This window comes from Carcharodon carcharias, chromosome 10 (genome assembly GCF_017639515.1).
Source record: "Carcharodon carcharias isolate sCarCar2 chromosome 10, sCarCar2.pri, whole genome shotgun sequence".
NCBI lineage: Eukaryota > Metazoa > Chordata > Chondrichthyes > Lamniformes > Lamnidae > Carcharodon > Carcharodon carcharias.
The window spans coordinates 113,788,057-113,807,388 of record NC_054476.1 but is presented as its reverse complement, the minus strand read 5'-3'; the positions used below and the strand labels follow the sequence as shown (position 1 = coordinate 113,807,388).

General features: G+C 42.6%; 1 protein-coding gene across 2 annotated transcripts in view; it reads right to left on the bottom strand.

Annotated features, from left to right (window-relative positions):
• The window catches only part of LOC121283140 (protein spinster homolog 2-like), a 113,057-nt gene extending 96,178 nt beyond the window's left edge, over positions 1 to 16,879 (bottom strand). The window contains exon 1 of one of the 2 annotated variants that reach the window (XM_041197295.1): positions 16,574 to 16,879. In XM_041197295.1, the coding sequence (XP_041053229.1) occupies positions 16,574 to 16,787 (214 nt within the window). In that variant the 5' untranslated portion in view covers positions 16,788 to 16,879. The remainder of the gene's footprint in view (positions 1 to 16,573) is intronic. The other variant, XM_041197294.1, reaches the window with a different exon arrangement.
• Between the last annotated feature and the right edge of the window lie 2,453 nt (positions 16,880 to 19,332).

Genomic DNA, 19,332 nt, shown 5'->3' with positions numbered 1-19,332 from the left:
ACCTTTACCACCATCCCCTCCCTGTGCACAACCATATAAATACTGTGGACAAGACATCACTGCAGGAGTTCCTCAACGTATTGTCCTCGGCCCAACCATCTTCAGCTGCTTCATCAAGACCTTCCTTCCAACATAAGGTCAGAAGTGGGGATGTTTGCTGATGATTGCACAATGTTCAGCACCATTCATGACTCCTCAGATACTGAAGCAGTCCATGTCCCTATGCAGCAAGATCAGGACAACATTCAGTCTTGGGCTGAGAAATGGCAAGTAACATTTGTGCCACACAAGTGCCAGGTAATGACCATCTCCAACAAGAGAGAATCCAATCATCACCCCTTGATGTTCAATGGCATCACTGAATCCCCCACTATCAACATCCTGGGAGTTACCATTGACCAGAAACTGAACTGGAGTAACCATATAAATACTGTGGCCACAAGAGCAGGTCAGAGGCTAAAGATATTGCCAACTTATACCAGATTGGGGGCAACTCTATATTGTGGGCCAATGTCCAGCAAATGCTGGCTACAGTGGTGGAATTAATGGGCCTAGGGAGCCTGGGCACAGAGGGCCCAGCTAAATATAGGTTTTACTTTGGTAAAACTTACAATAATAAAGAAAAAAATAACATATTACCACTGGATAAGTGTCTTTAAAGCAGTTTATTGCGATATGTTTTGCTTTATGATAAACCCATGAGTAAAAATTCTTTGGGCTTAGTTTTTCATATGTTTGAATATGTTTGTGGCTTAACAAATTGGTGGGGGTGGGGAGCGTTGGTGGTGGGATCTGTAAAGAGTGTGAAGGGGCACCAAATGTTATTAAACCATCTCTGTATGGAGACTGCTCAATGCCATCTCCTATAGGGCCCCAGGTGAGCTAAGACTTTTATCACATTGGAATGATACTAACTTAAATCCAAGGAATGAAAGGACTGACCTAACTCAATGTGCCATGCAGTAAACACAGTTTGAGTCAGTGATTTTGCCCAAGAGAAAATCTTGGCACTGTCACATAAACTGGATCAAGGAAAGATGCGAGTAGTTAAAGAGTAGCTCCTACTGCATGTACTGATACGGGATAAGAAATAAATGACATTTTTATAGCACCTCTCACAACCTTAGGACATCACATTGTGCTTTGAAGTGTAGTCATTATTGTAGGCTAGGAAACACAAAGGCAAGTTACACACACCACAAACTGCAACAAGATAAATGACTAGGCATCCTGTTTTTAGAAATGTTAGTTTAGAGATAAATGTTGGTCAGAACATTGGGAGACCTCCCTTGCTCTGCCTCAAATAGTGACGTGGGACCTTTTCCATCCATCTTACAGAGCAGACAGGGGCCTTCCCAGATTGTCTCATTAAAAAAACTGAACCTCTGACAGTTCAGCATTCCCTCGATACTACACTGAGTGTCAGCCTAGATTATGTTCTCAAGTCTCTAGGGTGGGGCTTGAATGCATGACTCTGGGAATGAGGGAGAAGAGTGATACCATTTGAGCCACAGCTGGAACTGGCAGGAGGTGGACACACCAACAAATCCTGTGGCTGTGTGTAATGCACTCTCTTTGGCTCATCTCAGTGTAAACCCACCTCTGAGGGGACCGACTCAAGTCCGAAATCAGGAGAACTTACACTGGCAGAAGTGCATTGGAGTCAGCTATGGAGCCTTCACCACTCAACGGTGTAAAGCGTTCAAACATCATCCAGGAAGCTTGGCCATTGGGTTTTACTGATCTCACAGACTCATAACAACTGACTGGGCTGCTCATCAGCAATTTCCTTCAGATCGCAAGGAAGAGATGGTCAAGCAGGTAGATGCAGAGACTAGCCTTTACACTGACTGACATAAACTGGCCCAATTGATCATCTCACATTTCTGTACATTACAACACTGACTACACTCCACAAGCATTTCTTTCACTGTAAAGCGTTTTGGGCTTTCCTGGGCTCATGGAAGGTGCTGTTGGAATTCTTGAAGTCTCACCGTGTGTATATCTGTGCAGTTGAACAGAATCAACATAGGTACTGGGAACGAAAGGGCTGCTCTGTTTCCAGTCAGTAAATGGCTCACTGAAAATTAGAGGGATTGGAATCCCCTAATATCAAAAACAGGAAAGCTATGATCATAGGATTCCAGTAAAACTACCAATTAAGAGACTTACCATAAAAATCTTGGCCACGTGTGGTCCTTTTGTTTAAGGTTTCCCTTCAGCTTTGTTTGAATTGAATAGCTGAAAGGAACGGGATGGAAGGTTTGGTGGGGTTGTTGCAGAGGCTGCCTGACACACTCTCAGACAAACCCTGCTCAGCTCTTGGGAGGAGCAGCAAGATAGTGCTGGCCATGCTTATTAATCAGCAGTCAGGCACGGGTGGAACAGGGACAGGGAAACCCCAAAAGTAGCATCTGGGAAGCTCAGTGATGGGCAACACCCAGCCTGAGGAGAGAAGTGGAGAGCAGCTAGGTTCCTGCAGCTGCACAGGACACTACATGATCATTGACATCATCTGTGTATACATTGTGTTGGATAACACGAAAATGTTGACTTCAATTATTGGCAGGTAAATTAGCTCCTGTTTTAAACACATAGGCCAGGATTTTCCGGTCGGTGAGTGGAGGAGGGGCCCACTCGCCGATGCGTAAAATGACGCTGGGTGACGTTGAGCAGAACTCTGGATGTCACCTCACCCCATTTCAATTTTCAGGTCGGCAGGGGCTCAGCCGAATCAGCTGTGTGCCCGCCGACCTGTCAATGGCCTATTGAGGCCATTGACAAAGTAATTAATGTATTAAGTGGACCTACCCATCCAACCTTAAGGTTGGTGGGCAGGCCGGGAGTCCTGGCAGGCATTAGAAAAGGCATCAAACCTCAACCATGGGCAGGCTGAGGTTTCATGCAGGTTTTTAAATTTTTAATAAAAGTGAAACTGAAAATGATGGACATGTCCCAACTCATGTGACAGTGTCAATTGAGGGGACATGTCAGGGAAATTTTTCTGTTTTCAATATTTTTTAATCTGTAGCTGATCTCCCTGAGGCCACAGGGAGTTGAATATGCTCTTTCATGCGCATGTGCGAAAGAGTGCATGCTTGGCTCAGAGGAACCCCCTCCCGCCCGCACAGCTTCCTTGCGGACGTCACGCTGGGTGGGTCTTAATTGGCCCACACACGTAAAATGGCAGCACGCCCCCCATCAGCGGCGCCAATTGGAGGTACACCTCCACGCGCCCACTCTTGAACTTCCCCCCCAGCTGGGGGAAAATTCTGCCCATAGTATATTGACACACCTTCATTACCTGGTAATGTGCTCTAACAAAAGACAATTGATGAGAGTTTGCATGCTGCCTAGGATAGTCAGTCCATTTGCACTTATTGTTGTAATTTACAATTCATTTATGCAGTACAATATCTGGCTACTGAAAATGAAAACACTTTTGAAGAATGCTCACTGTTGTAATGTAAGAAATGAAGGAACTGACTTGCACATTGCCAAGATCCCACAAGCTCTAACGAGATAAGTAACCAGATCATCGGATTTAACAATGTTGATTGAGGGAAAAATATTAGCCAGTCACAGAGGAGAACTCCCCTGCTCCTGAAATAATGCCATAGGACATTTTACTTTCACATGAAAATGGATGGGTTCTTGATTTAATGTTTCTTGCGGGCAGTGGCACCTCCGACAGTACAGGACTCCCTCAGTGCTGCATTGGAGTGTCAGCCTAGATTATGCACTCAAATCCTGTGTGTGGGACATGAACCCACAACATTGTGACTCCGAGGGGGGAGGGCTACTAGATTAGCCACAGATGACACGGTGAATTAGACTGGTGGTCAACTGGAATTGGAAGGGGGAGGGGAGGTGTGCGTTGCTGAGCATGAAACTGGAAAGCAAGCAGCATGTCTGTCAGTGGGAGTGGCCTTTTCAGAATGGAGTGTACACGTTCAACAGCTGCACCTCATTTTAGTGACGCCTCTCCTGGCTGTGACACCGAGAGCCGTAAGGGCCTGCAGGGAGATACTGCTTCCTGCTGACAGGAAGAAGAAGCCCTGCAAGTGAAACCAAGATGGTGTGGCTGGAGGTAGCAGGAGTGTGGTGTCACACTCGTGGATCCAATCCCAAAAACAGGTCTAGAAGGTAAGTAAGGTGACACATTCACCTACATCCCAATGAGTGAATCATGCCAACCACGGCCACCAGCTCCCCACCCGCACCACCCGACTCTGCCTTCTGAAGCCTACAACCTGTTGTTGTGTGAGGGATAGTCCTGTAAAGAAAAGGAAGTGTGCTAGCTTGGTTGCCAAGGAATTGCCTGTTAGTTTTTTCATGCCTGCCTTGAATGTTTGAACCGCCCTTTTGGCCAGTCCATTTGAGGAAGGGTGGTACAGTGCAGTTTTCACATGAGTCTGATAAAGCGTTGAAACTCAGCACTCGTAAATGCTGTGCTGTTATCGGAAACGACTACTTCTGGTAATCCGTGAATGGCAAAACTCTGACGTAGTTTCTCAATTGTAGCGGCCGATGTTGGTGACTTCACCTCATGTACATCCAACCATTTTGAATGGGTATCGACAATGAGCAGAAACATTGACTACATCGTACCTTTCCTGGGAACAATGTGTAACCGCATCCAGGGTCTACCTGGCCACTCCCTTAAGTGTAATGGAGCTGTCACTGGCAACTGTTACAAATGTTGACATTACACACAGTGCTTTACCAAACTCTCTATTTCACTATCCATCCAGGTAACTATTTACAGCTGTGTGCTATGGTCTTCATTTGAGAAATTCCTGGATGGGCACTGTGTAGTTCAATTAAAAGTGGCTCCCTTCCCTTTGGAGGAACTGTCACTTGCTCCCCACATAAGATGCCATCCTGGCTGGTTATTTCATGTCTTCTGTTGAAGTACGGTTTCATTTTTTCAGATACGGGCTCCTCTGACCAACCATGTAGCGCTTGTGCCCATACCGGAGACAGGACTGGAAATCGACTTGTCCAGTCTCTGATCTGTTGAGCACATACCACCAAGGAATCCAAGAAATTTAACAATAAATCAAGTTCCTGGAGCTGGGACATGCTCATCATTTTCTCGTAAAGGCAAACAAAGAAGGGCATTGGCATTTTCAATTTGATTGCCAGGCCTATGTACAAAAATGTATTTGTATGCTGACAGAATTGAATACCATCGTTGTATTCTTGCCGAGGCTATGGGTGGTATAGCCTTGTCCTCACTAAACAATCCTAACAATGGTTTATGGTCTGAAACGATTGTAAAATGTCGACCATGTACATACTCGTGAAATTTCTTGACACCAAAGATGATGGACAGGCCTTCCTTTTCTATCCGTGAGTATCCCTTTTCCGCTGTGGTGAGCGTTCTTGATATGTAACCATTCCTTGCCGTCGTCCATTTGATGAGAGAGCACTGCTCCCACTCCATCAGGAGATGTGTCATATGTCAGCACCAGTTCTTCCGTCTAGCTGTAATGCACTAATAGATTGGACGAGTGCAAAAATTGTTTCACTTTTATGAAAGTTTCTTTCTGGGGCGCCTCCCAAGACCAAGGTTGGTTCTTTTTCAGTAGAGAATGCAGGGGGAGCCAGCCCTGTAGACAAATTGGGTAAGAACCGCCCATAATAGTTGATTATTCCTCGGAATGATTTGAGCTCTGAGGCGTTCTTTGGCTCAGGTGCCTCTCTTATGGCTCTCATTTTCTTCTCAACCAGGTGGAAGCCCTGTGAATCTACCCAGTGACCCAAACAGATTACCTCCCTCACTTGGAATGTGCACTTTTCATTTTTGAAACGCACTCCAGATTGCAAGAAACATTTTAAGATTTCTAAGTTTGACAAATGCTCTTTTTCAGTGAACCCTGTCACCAATACAGCATCTAAATAAGCTACAACCTGAGGCAGTCCCTGCAGTGAGCTTTCCATTGTTCTCTGAAAGATGGCACAAGCGGAGGAGACACCGAAAGGCAATCGTGTATATTGGCACAACCCTTTGTGGGTATTAATTGTGACAAATTCCAGGGAGGCATTATCCAACTCTAGTGATAAACCTGACTCATGTTGAGCTCCGTGTACGTTGTGCCTCCTGCCAGTTTAGCATACAGGCCTTCGATTTTAGGAATGGGGTGCCTGTCTGTATTAGTTATTTTACTAACCGTCAATTTGTAGTCTCCACAAATTGGGACGCTTTGGTTGGGTTTAAGGACTGGAACTATGGGTGCTGCCCATTCTGAGAATTGAACAGTTTCTCTAGTCTGCACAGTTCAATGTTGACTTTTTCTCATACGGCATATGGCACCAGTCTCACCGTCATGTAGCGAGGGGTTGCTTCCGGACCCACATGAATCTTGGCCTGCAGGCCCTGGATTTTCCCCAGTTCATCCCTAAAGACTGTGGTGTACTTTCTAAGTAGCTCTGGTAGCCCACTTGCTCTCAACTGGAAAATTTCAGACCATTCTAACTTAAATCTTTTTTAACAATTTGACCTCTGGAGGCTTGGCCCTTCACTTGCTACCACCATCAAGGGTAGCTTTGCCGATTAGCTTCCATAATGGACAGTTACTTTGCTTATGCCTTTTACCTGAATGTCATCACCCATATACATTTTTCTGTTGAAGGGTCATGTGGACTCAAAACATCAACTTTGCTCTTCTCCACCGATGCTGCCAGACCTGCTGAGTTTTTCCAGGTATTTCTATTTTTGTTTTACATTTTTAGCTTGGTGGCTGTTTCTTCTAAGCTTAATCAATGTTCACCATTATTCAAATATCCGAAGGTATGTTCCCCAATTACTCTAGTGGAAGCTCCCGTGTCCACTTCCATTCTAACAGGTTTGCCATTTACTTTCACTGTGACAAATATTGGTTCTGTCTTTCCAACTTTCAGATTAAACAACGAGGTAAATGTCTGAATTTGTTGTTTCAGGCTCTTCTACATTGTAGATTTTATTGGGCTTCTTGTTTTGTTTACAAGTCTTCTTGAATCTTTCCTGGCACTGCCTCATCATAAGTCCATTTCTGTGACAATAATAGCATTTGATTTGGTTAATCAGCCAATCGCTAAAAGCCTGATTGTTTCCATCTCTATCAAAATTATTCATCAATTTCGCAGCTAAGTTATTTTTCTTTATTCTTCAACTAACGGGGGCTGTTTCCCGCTTCTTGGTGGAGTCTCGCTTTGTCGCACCTCTTTCGGTTGAGGTTTCCCACCTGATGTGGAGCACTGAGCCATTTTGTGCACCTTGTATTGATTTTGAATCTCTTTCTGTGCTTTCCATGGCCAGTGCTTTCTCTAGTGCCTTCTTGAAATCCAGATTCACTTCGGACAATAATCTTTTCTGAATAGAGGCCTCTTTCACCCCACACACTAAAACAATTTCTGAGCATGTCGTTCAGAGTTGTACCAAACTCAATATTCTGTTCGCTGCTTTAAATTTGCCATGTAGCATGCAATTGTCTCACCTGGGGCTCTGTTTTGTGAATTAAACCTGAACCTCTGCATCGTGACTGAGGGCTTGGGTTGAAAATGACCCTGCACAAAGTCCACCAATTCATCAAGGTTCTTTGAAACTGGGGCACTGGGTGCCATCAAACTTTGAATCAAGCCATAGGTTTTGCTCCCACAAGTACTCAATGAGGATTGATCACCTCTTCTCTTCCCTTGTAATCTTGTTCACTTGAAAAAAGAATGTGAGACATCCTATGTGCCGAAACCATCATCTGTGGCTGGCTCAAAAGGATCAATTCTACCAAATTGTGGCATCTTGAGAGGGGATAACTTCTTCAATTCTAACAGAGCTTGCTACTTAATCACTGAGCGAGGTTCGGTGCCGATTTCTTTTAAACTTGATTTCTTCTGTTTTATCCTCATCACCAGTTTGTTGTAGTGTGGCCAAGTTGTGCTATTAACAATATAGAATTGATCTGCAGACCCTTCTTGGGTGGAAACATTAAATTTATTTACAACATACTCAGCAGCAAATTTCAACTCCAACTCTAACTCTACACTGACTGCTGAAGTAGCCCGCACTACTCTCTTATTGGTTACTACAGATCATGTGATCTTGCCTAACAAGTATTATTCTTAAAGGTACATTTTACACTAAATAAAACAATAATTATTACAGGGGTGCAGAAGGATATTGATGACTCCTCGGAAGAGATCATCTTCTCTCAGGGTGCAACACCAGAGGACAAATGCAGACCATGTCACACCTCAGATACTCACACTTTAGTGGGACTAGTAAGAGCAAATTGGGTTTTCACCTGGTGACTTACACATCACCAGTGAGCAGGAGTATGTTTTGGATACAGGGACAGCAGTGGAGGACTTGGTCAAGGGCCACAGGACACCCCAGGCTCTTCTGGACACAGCAGAGAATATGCCAGCTACCTTCCACTGTCAATTTTAGCGCTTTTAACCTCCCCTCCCATCCCCCACCCATTCGCTGCCAACCCCACATGCTCTTGCAAGTTAAAATTCACTGTAATGAGTGAGGACTGAATGCCTATGATGTACGTCATTAGTAAGCATTGGAAATGGACATGTTTCTTCCATTTAGGAGTTGAAATCATGGGACAAACTGCCTAATTTGCATAATTTATTCGGGTATAGGGACCAACCAGTTCCCTATTCAGCCTTGAAAACAGTATCTTTAATGATCTGGCAATAGTCTATTCCATTGGCTCATGTGTAAATGCAAACACTTTAAAAATAACAACTGAGGAAGAAGCTGAAATGGAGAATTTTTTTTCCCATTACCAGCTGTTGGCAATGGTTACATTTAAATCTAATGGATAATGTTCAGAGTACCAATTAGGTGTATTATATCCACAATAGCCAAATCTGATTAAACATATCCCTGCAGGTGTCATCACATGACCTTCTGCAGCCAACTGCCCCGCCCCCATGCTCCCACCATTGGTCACCTGACATGTCCATCATCACAGCACCCCTCCTCCCCATGCAAATAAATGGTGACCCAATTGAATGGATCCTGAATGGCCTGCTGCTGTTCCTATCTTCCCCACGATATTGACTGGCAGAGTAGACCAGCACAACAACACTGTCTCCCAACATTAAGAAGAGGAGGAAATGTCATGCTTCCTTAAGACATAAACAGGTGAACTATGAAGTACAAAAGTGACACAATAAAAGGTGCCTTGTGGAAATTCACACTTCTACAGTAGGAGGTGCTATACTGAGTTGAGATTAAGGGGCACATTGTTGAGACTGTATAGCAGGAGCTTTATTTTATCCCTAGCTCCTACTGTCATTGTCCTGGCAAATCTCCACACTACAGGCAGGTGCCCAAAATAGACGTGTTTAATTCCTCACCTTAGTGAGTCTACAAATTCAACCCCCCAAAATACATGAAACAACCTGACAGTAACAAGCTGTAAAACTAAAGATCTTTGCACCCTGTGTGCTTACACATTCCAGCTATTTTTACTGCTCGTCACATCAGATGCAACAGAAAAAATTACCAGAGCTCAGGTGGAGAGAGTCATTCTGGACTGCTTCACAAACAAGTATTTTTTTAAGCAGTCAGTTAGGTGGGTTAATTGTGAAAAGTGTGAATTCACTTTACAACAATTGAAGTAGAACAAATCAGAAGTGCACCAGACAATGTCCAAACTACCCAAAGTCTTAGGGCCACACAATGTAGTCAATGATAGCAGAACAGCCTGCCTGGATCCCACTGGGGTAATGATACATCACACAGGGAATCCTTAAGATCGACTGATAAAGGTACATTTGACAATAATTTAGTTGTTTCACATTGTCGTTTCAAATAATAGAAGAAAATGCAATTCTGATGCAGTAATATTCTTGTTTTAGCATTGGGGATGATTGTTTGAAAGCCTCTTGCTGTGGGGAAAAAAGTTTAATTGATTTTGTTCTATCTTGAGCTGCAATCAAACATTGTTAGGAGATGCAGTCATGTAGATATTATGAAACTGGACTATTAATCACGGAGAACACACATTCATATACCACCGTGACAGCTTGAGAATTTTAATTCAGTTGCAAATAAGCTTATTTCAGTAAAAGCGAACATGAAGTTTGTTGGAAAAACCCATTTGGTTCACTGGTACTCTTTAGGGGACGGTTGACTCTTAACTGCCCTCTAAAGTGCCCCTAATAAGCTGCACAGTTGTATCAAACTGTTCCAATGATCCTCTCAGGGCAGCCTGGAATAGGCAATAATTGGCATTCGTGCCAGCTAATGCTGCATTATGAGAATGAATTAAGAAGAAAATGATTTGTTAAATTAACTTTGATGGGGATGACGCTGAACATGGTGTTGCCTCTTCAAACATCACAGACACTATTTAGTTCTTTGCTGAATACATAAGTTTTTATGCACAAGTAAAATATTCTCGTTTATGTTGCTCCAAGGAGATAAGATATCCTGGGATTTGCTTTGAATACGGTATTGGATTGGGAAGGTACTATATTCTTCAGTCCAGACCCCACACAGCTCAGGCAAGCTCTGAATTTCAACTTGCATTATAAGCTGGCTCAAACACCCACCACGGTGCAGGTTTAACATCACCACTGGTGTTCTTCTGACCTCTCATTCCGAGATTGCTCCTTCTTAAGGTTAGGTTATGGGCAGTTTTGTGCCCGGGACTTTGACCAGGCATCTCTCTCTGCTAAACTCAAAGATTAAAACTAAACAGTGCTGTAGTGCTCTCTCTCCTCTGTATACCTTCATACCCTAGTGCACAGTGGCAGCAGTGTGTACTAACTAAAAGGTGCGCCAAGAACAGTCCTGAAGAAGGATCTTATTCAACTCAAAACATTAACTCTGTTTCTGTCTCCACAGCTGCTGTCAGGCCTGAGTTTTTCCAGCATTTTCTGTTTTTATTTCAGATTTCCAGCACCTGCAGTATTCTGCTTTTATTTTAGTGGTCAGGAACATCTATATACAGAGATAGGGTGTTGAGCCAGTTACATATACAAATCATCTGCTTGTAACACTAGCCATAGCATCTATCTATAGACAGATCACTCAAGTATCTAAGTTGGTTGTTGCAGAGATGTTTGGTGTGGCTGAGAATGGGAGTAAAATTATTCCCAAACTCATAAGATGCATTTAAATCAGAAGCACCGCCTTGCGCACCTCATGCCAGTTGGATGACTTTTCAAAATACACAGTGGTTTATACTTCCCATTCTGACCTAGGCTGCTGCCACATTGGTTCATTGTCCTGATGCTCTGCTAGGATAATCTGTGCCACGGTTTTGCAAAGAAGGCAATGAATGAAGACTAAGTAGTCTTGAATTGTATTAGTGTTACCCCATGGCTCGTACACATGTCCTAGTGAGCAATTGCAGACAGAGTCCTAGAAACAGGTTTCATTGACTTCTCTCTCCATTAGAGCACTGTGTATGATATGGAGGGCATGAAAGAGGCAAAGCAGAAGTACTTCTGAAATGTAGTCATTTGTAATGCAGGAAACGCAGCAGCAAATCTGGGCTCAGCAAACTCCCACAAACAGCAATGCAATTATGACCAAATTATCTGTTTTGGTGATGTTGATTACGGGATAAATATTAGCCAGGACACCAAGGATAACATCTCATATGAAAGATGGCACCTCTAGCAGTGCAGCACTCCCTCAGTGGTAGAATGGGAGCCCACAATTTTCTAACTCAGAGATGAGTGTGCTCCCTACTGAGCCACGTCTGCCACATAAACTATCTATTTCACTCTTTTTTCCATGAGTAACAGGTTAGTCTTTAGCAACAATTCCATTTTCTCTCACCAATAACCTACTTCCTCACACTTGCACGAAACAATTCAGTGCGAGGGCCACACGAGTACTGTATGGCTGGAGTGCAGGAACTGTTTTTGAAATTACTCATTCCTTTCACAGTCCCATTGTCAGCTCACTTACTGACGCCACAGTCCAGTCTACATGCCTGGCATCATCCAGAGAGCAGAGAGAAAAGACAACAACAGGAATATCACATATTGTAGCAAGATGTGTTCAGTTGACAGGGAAATGCTGACACCTTAGTTTGGACTTTATTTCCCAAATCTGCTTATTGATCACCTGCTTAATATTAATTTTAATGTCTAAATGTAAGCGATTGATTCAAAATGAAGGAACAACTAACAGATCAGTGGTAGGGGGTCATGCTATCACCAGTTAATCATCATTTTGATTAATGATTTCTCATTACTTCTCTTCCAATTTTATCCTTTCACCTCCAAGACTGTGTTCCCCCAAAGCCCAACCCAAGTGACTATTTTTCATGAGTGAAACCTGACAGCCCATTTCTGCCCTGCCACCCAATGATCACATCAGAGAGAAGTGGCTGATTTTTCCTTTCCTTGGCCTGGGGACTGACCCCATTTGTAGCACACCAGTCACTCACTCCAAACAATGTCGGCTCATTCATCATGAATCAAACATCAAGTTGAGCTCTTGCTGATGTACAGCTTGGTTCCATACAGGGCTTTCTATTAACTAAGTGGCACAGCCACAAATCGTGATTACCTCAAGCAACTTTCAATTAAATGGAAGGGGGAAAATGTCGAAAAACTCATTTGCCTGCAGCCAGTGAATAACAACAAAAAAGAAATCCACATCTTCTTCTCCTTCATTTGTAAATGCTCACACTGCAACTGTCAGGAATACACACAAACTCACACATGCAATCTCACTCACAGAGATGCACAAACAGTGTCTCTCAAACACTCACCAGCCTGATTACTATCAGTGATTATTGGCCCTGCAATGACATTCTTCACAGGTATGCTGAACAGTGGCTCCATATATCATTTAGCTTAAAAAGACAAAGAATTATGACCATGTTCTGTGTCCAGCTGGTCTGCTTTCAGACTCGAATAATTGAGTGCTCGACGCTGCCTGTCCTTTACAATCGATCCATTGATGCGAAGAGTTGGTATTTCAACTGCACTGGTATTGTAATATGACATTGTTTCAGATCAAACTGACTTTAGCTAAATTGAGCATTGGAGAGAGAGAGGGAAAACATAATTAACCCCTCTCCCCACCTGCAAAATATATATAATTACTCCTTTCCCCACCTGCAAAATATATAATTAACCCCCTCCCCACCTTCAAAATATACAATTACCCCTCCCCACCTGTGAAATATACAATTACCCCCCTTTCCCCACATATGATACATACAATTTAACCCCCTCCTCACCTATGAAATATATAATATAACCCCTTTCCCCACCTGTGAAATATACAATTAACTCCCTCCCCAGCTGTAAAATATACAATTGTGTGAACACCGTGAGCGCATTAAACATTATGCAGCCACCTTAAGAGCCTGTAACTGCAATGCTTGGCAAAATAAATTAAAACAGGTCTTTTCAGGCAGTTTGGGGCATGGATGCATTTACATCTATGAACTTCTGTCAAAAAAAAATCAACTAAGAATCATTTGAATTCAATGAATAATATTTTTCACCCCTACCTACCTCTCACACCCCCAATCAAAAAAAATCTAATTTAATCATCTTTGCAGAGCAATTCCCCATTGCAGCATCCCTTTAAAGATGATGGTGATGATTTTTTAGACAGGATAATCAATTTGACCGATTTAAGCTGGGAATTTTATGATACATTTTGCTTGTGGTTTAATCGCTTGAACAATGCTTCAGATATCTCACACTTTAGTACCTTTACATGTGCAGGACATACGACCCTGGGTCTAATGCCATTGTATATTCACAATGTATTTCAGTTTTTCTTTCAGATCATTGAGGCAGCCTGAAAGAAGCAGAATCCTTCAACTTGTTCAAATAGATTTGGTTACTGTAGAGACAGTGTCAGCACTGAATCGATTCAATATACAGACCCATCGTACACCCGCTAATCTGTGCCTGCCAAAAATGTCTATGCCAGTTTTTTTAAAAAGACCATAATGCAAGAAGCACAGTAAAAACAAGGTATGGACTTGGATTCTGTCACAGCAGATCATCTCATGATGTGGCACCCCATTAGCTAGACTTTATTCTTCAACCTTCAGTTCAAAAACGTTTTGCTCTGCAAGTCACTGGGAGTGTGAGCTGATAATATCACAGTGAGAGAGTTAAGAGGGAATCTGGAACCTTACTGAACAACAGGACCAAGAGTCTATTTCCTTAACCAAAGAGATTTAACAATAGAGAAAGAAACAGGGGAATGACAGGGAAGAAACGAGAGTGAATTGGAGTGCAATCAGCTACAGAAAGGGAAATAAAGAGAGTGAAAGAAAAGATAGATGATGCAGAAAAGAAAAGGAATTATTCTTTTAAAAATCATTAGGAACAATTTTCAACCAGCAGGAATGACCCTTGAGAGTTTCAATTGTTCTCTTTCTGGGCCAGGGAGGGCGAGTGAGATTGCAGGAAGATAAAGCTCCTTATTATAAAGGTACTTAAGCTGTAAACACCAGCCCTAACTTTCTGAGGCAAGCTCAATGCCAATCAATGTGCAAATTCAACAATTTATGTGACTCAAGGAGGTTGAGGGCGAGCTGCTGCATTCACGAGGCTAACACAACTTCTTCAGCAACTTGCACTGGTTTTCGATTGCCAAGGTATCTCTTCCTCACCACAAGCTGTTGGATGATTTACACATTAATAATAGTGTTCCCATGAAACTTGCTGTTAATTTGGCAGCAAATTCTGAGCAATGTAGTGTCTGGGAGAGTTATATTGTCCCTGTAAATGGGTGGACTTCTCATCTGGGTCTGAACCTATTAATTTATTAACGTAGCTCATTAACTTATTAAGATTGGGAAGGATTGTCACTAGTTATAAACAAAGATGTCTTTACATGCACTTAAAACTCAGTACATCCTGGAATAAGGGCACAGAGATAGTGGCATGATGTGTTACAGTTCACCTAGGACATCCAAGCTGCAGTGGCAACATAGACTTTTACATGCATGTTGTAGTCTGGAGCTATGGACAGTGATAGAAGAGGCTCCATTTTCTTTCCAGCTGACTGGGAATCTCTCCTATTCTTACCGCCTGCCATTGGTGTGTGTTGGAAGGATTTGCAGATTGATACTCAATCTGTTTGGTTATGAACATGTTATGAACACACCCTCCTTGGCCAACAAGTCCTGGGGTAGGACTCAAACCTGGAACTTCTGGTTCAGAGGCAGGGACGCCACCCACTGCACCACAAGAACCTCCCATATGGGGTAGCTCAGGTGAAATAACTAACAGGGAATAGAAACAATATGCTGTCTTTACACATAATGATGCTAGTTTCTAGTGAAGGATGGTAGTTTACAGCTAGTGATGGTAGTATATTTAAATTACTTCTCAAGGGTCCCTGTTTATTTTGTATCTATAAAATATATTATATACAAAGTATACACATTTCAGTGTCTATAATGAATTGGAATGATATTAAGATGGGGGAATCCATTTATAATTTATCCACTGGTCAATGTTGGCCCTGAGGACCCAACACTCCTAAATATCAATCACTAGCACTTTTCCCTTTCTAGGCTGAAGGCTGAAGATTTTATTATATAAATGTATACACTGAATGACAACAAAAAGCCCATTAGCTTTATGGATCACCTGTTGGGCTCCTCGGAGCTGTATGTAAATAAGAACACACCGAAAATTAATGATTGGAAACAGAATTGACAGGAGCAAAGTACTTAGCATTCATTGGCCAGGCCATAATATTCACTCTCCTTTATAACCAGCACCTGCTTGTAGCAAGTTAATTGATTGTGAATTAATACTGTACTCAGACACGTTGAAGTCTGTCCCATTTTTACTACCTGGGGTTTGGAGGGTGGGTGGTTGATGTTAACTGGATGCTGAAAATTGAGGGTCTCATAGGAAATGCCTCCTAAACTGGTGGTTTTAGAGAACCTGAGACCAGACAAGAACTGAAACCGGTTCCAATGGAACATTTATAGGCCAGCTAAACATGTGTGGTGGCTTGAAGGGTCTTTGTATCAAAGTCCGCTACAACCTGGGACTGAGTCCCTCTCACTTGTTCAGGTGGGGATTGGCAGCATGAACAAGTAACTCCTTGGACTGGCACTGCCTCTGGTCACCTGTCCTGTGACTGCTCCCCTTAAGTATCACGTTTCACAAGATCCATAGATCAACGTGAAGTGAGGGAGTGATCCTGTGATCCAGCTCTCCTCATGGGGAGGGCGGGGGAGAGAGTGAAATATCTCCATGAAGCTCACATCAAGTAAAAAAAAAGCAGACAAATAAAAACATGAGCAGAACCACAGGGGCTAGTTGGAGCACCGAATTGGGGGGGGGGGGGGTGGAAATCATCCCCTTACAGTATCCAATATCACCAATATACAGAGTTTTTGTAAAGACATACGCCAGCTATTCTAAAGACACACACACTAGTTACACACTATTACAGTGTTTTTGTAAAGACACACACTGGTTACACACTATAGTGTAGTATTTTGTTTGTAAAGACACACACTAGCTATTGATACAATGTATCAGAGATCCATTGCCTGTTTAAGAACAGGTGTACATGTTGCCCTTTCGCCGTTCCAGGGTATCTCTCTCTTACCTGCCACTGTGTACCGGTCCATGTAATTCACCACATAGCCGAAGCTCAGCACCCCCGCCGCGATGTGAGGGCGCAAGCGGTACAGCGCCCGGAATTTCTCCGCCGGGCTGGATGGCGCATCGGCGGCGGTGCCGATGTCGTTCAGGGTCTGGATCTCCTCAGAGGAGACGGAGCCTGAGAGCGGGCAATCCGAGGTGTCCTTCTCCACACACATATTCCCAAAGAGCGGCTGTAAAGACAGGGCTGCCTGTGCCAGTGTAACTGAGGCGAGAATCAGCCGGCCCGGAGACACACACTGAGGGTGGAGATAAAACTGTACAAGCCCCTCCTTTAAAGAAACAAACAGCGTGTGTCTGTCCCGATAAACACTCCGCTCAAATTTGCATTCACATCAGCTCCTTTCACTCTCTCACTCCCCCTAAAATAATGATCCAACAGTCTTTTCTACCAGAAACCCCCATCCTCCTCGAATTATAGCTGAGGCACATGCACAAGTTGTGCACAGCGGAATCTTATCACTTTCTCGTTATTTAAAATGGTGTTGTCTCTCCGCTAAAGCGTGGAAACCGCTTCAACAACACGGGTTTCGGCTGCTTGGTGGGTCCCACCGACTCTTAAATGAGCCCCAAATCCCTCTGTGTAAATAGATCTAAAGGGAACGAGTATCTCCTTATTCAGTTCTGGAGAGGATATTAGTTGGATATTAGTCTATAATCTATGCACAGCTGTGTGGATGTTTTCAAAATCTCCCCCGATTGTGCTTTCTTTAATTTGAAATTGCGAATAATCCAATTGCGAATATTCGACCGCCACTCTTTACAGGGGTCTGATCGGAATTGCAACTATTTGGTTTTAAACTCACTCAGATTTAAAAATAATTTGTTACCAAATTTCGTTTGGTTAAAAAAAAGCACATAGAAAGTGCCCACACCATATAAAAACTTCACGATTTCCGATTTAGAAATATTTCCCCTCATTTTCTAAGGGCACTTGTGTGTTTAGGGCATGTAGAAATTGCCGAAATAAGAGCTTTTTTTCGCTGTCAGAAACTGGGCGGAGACCGAGAAACTGTTCAGAATAGTACTGAAAAGACAAGTTAGAGTTAAAATTGTATGGTCCTAATTCTCACAGCCTTTTGATATACAATTTCCCAAAGATCCATATCTTCTAAATAAGGATAACACTCTTGTCTTTGAGTCAAAAAGGCTGTGAGTTCGAGTCCCAATCCAGAGATTTGAGCACATAATCTAGACTGACAATTCAGTGCAGTACTGCAGGGAGTGCTGCACTGTCACAGGCACAGTCTTTCGATAAGGTGTTAAATGGAGGCATCACCTGCAGGTTTTATGGCATTATTTGAATGGCAGTTGTCCCTGGTGTCTGGTCAATATTTCTCCAAGGCCATTGAAACAAATTATTTGGTCATTTATCCCATTGCTGTTCGTGCGAACTTGCTGTGCAATAATTGGCTGTCCTGTTTCCTACATTATACCAAACACTACATTTCTTAAGGATTCCATTTTGGAGCATCTGGAGGTTGTGAAAGGTGCTATATAAATGCAAGTTCTTTTTTGCTGCACTTTGTGACAGGAACAGCACATGTGACAGGTGTTTTTGGGTGTAAACATATGCTTTATTAATCCCTGTTGAAAAGAATTCATACGCTCTCCTATCCAGCACAAATGAAAATTTAGATATAATAATTTAGACATAATAAAACATAATTACCTGCATAAGGGTTCTTAAAAACACTCTCTTCCACTGATTATACTTGCTTTAATCATTAATGGGAAATAGAAAATAGCCCAACTACAGGGAATTGAAAGTATTTTGATTTATTTCTGCTTATATCCTGTATCAACATTAAACGCTCTCAGGTCAGTACAACCAGGTCCAGGATATCTCTTTACTACAGTATTAAAAACATTCCCATTTCCCCCATCAGCCAGCCTTATGTTCTCTCAGACTGAGTTAGCCAATTTGTGTCAAATCATTGGCAGTTTTACGCTGTCAGGCATAAGTTTCTGGTATCACCTGAACCCAAAGGAAGCTGCATGTGATTTGATTTTCCACTTTTATTCTGAGCATTATTTAATCTATAATAATAAATGATTAGTTTGAGACACTTACAACTCATTTTATTTTGACTCCTACGTCCAGCAGAGACAGCAGATTTCCATCCAACCTATTTGGGCTTAAACCCAGGCATCAGAGATGAATGGTGAATCCAAATCAACCAAAATCTGTGCACATTCCCTAATTACAAAATCTTGCTTTCTTTTCACATCTTTTGTTAGATCTTTGTGTCAACATTTTGCCCCTATTAATTTCTGTGTCCATATTTATAATGCAAATTGCCTATGTAAACAAGTCACCCTGTAATTGCACACTCCTGCCATTGGTGGTGCTGTTGTATAACATTTCTGTTTCTTGCAACTTCTCAGTCCATTGCAAAATAACCAGCTCTTCCCTGCTTGCCAAGTATAAATAACAATATGAAATCAAAAAGCTATAAAAAGGACAAAATGAGTGATTCACACCTGCACTCTCTGCTCCAATTATCCCATGAATACTTCAGCTAAAAATTGTAGTCAACTTGAGATCAACCAGTAGTTTATAAATATTTTAAGCGGTTTTAAAATTGATTTGCCTGGATGAGTGCAGCTCTAACAACACTCAAGAAGCTGGACACCATCCAGGGCAAAGTAGTCCACATGATTGGCACCCCATTTACCATCTTCAACATTCAATCCCTCCAC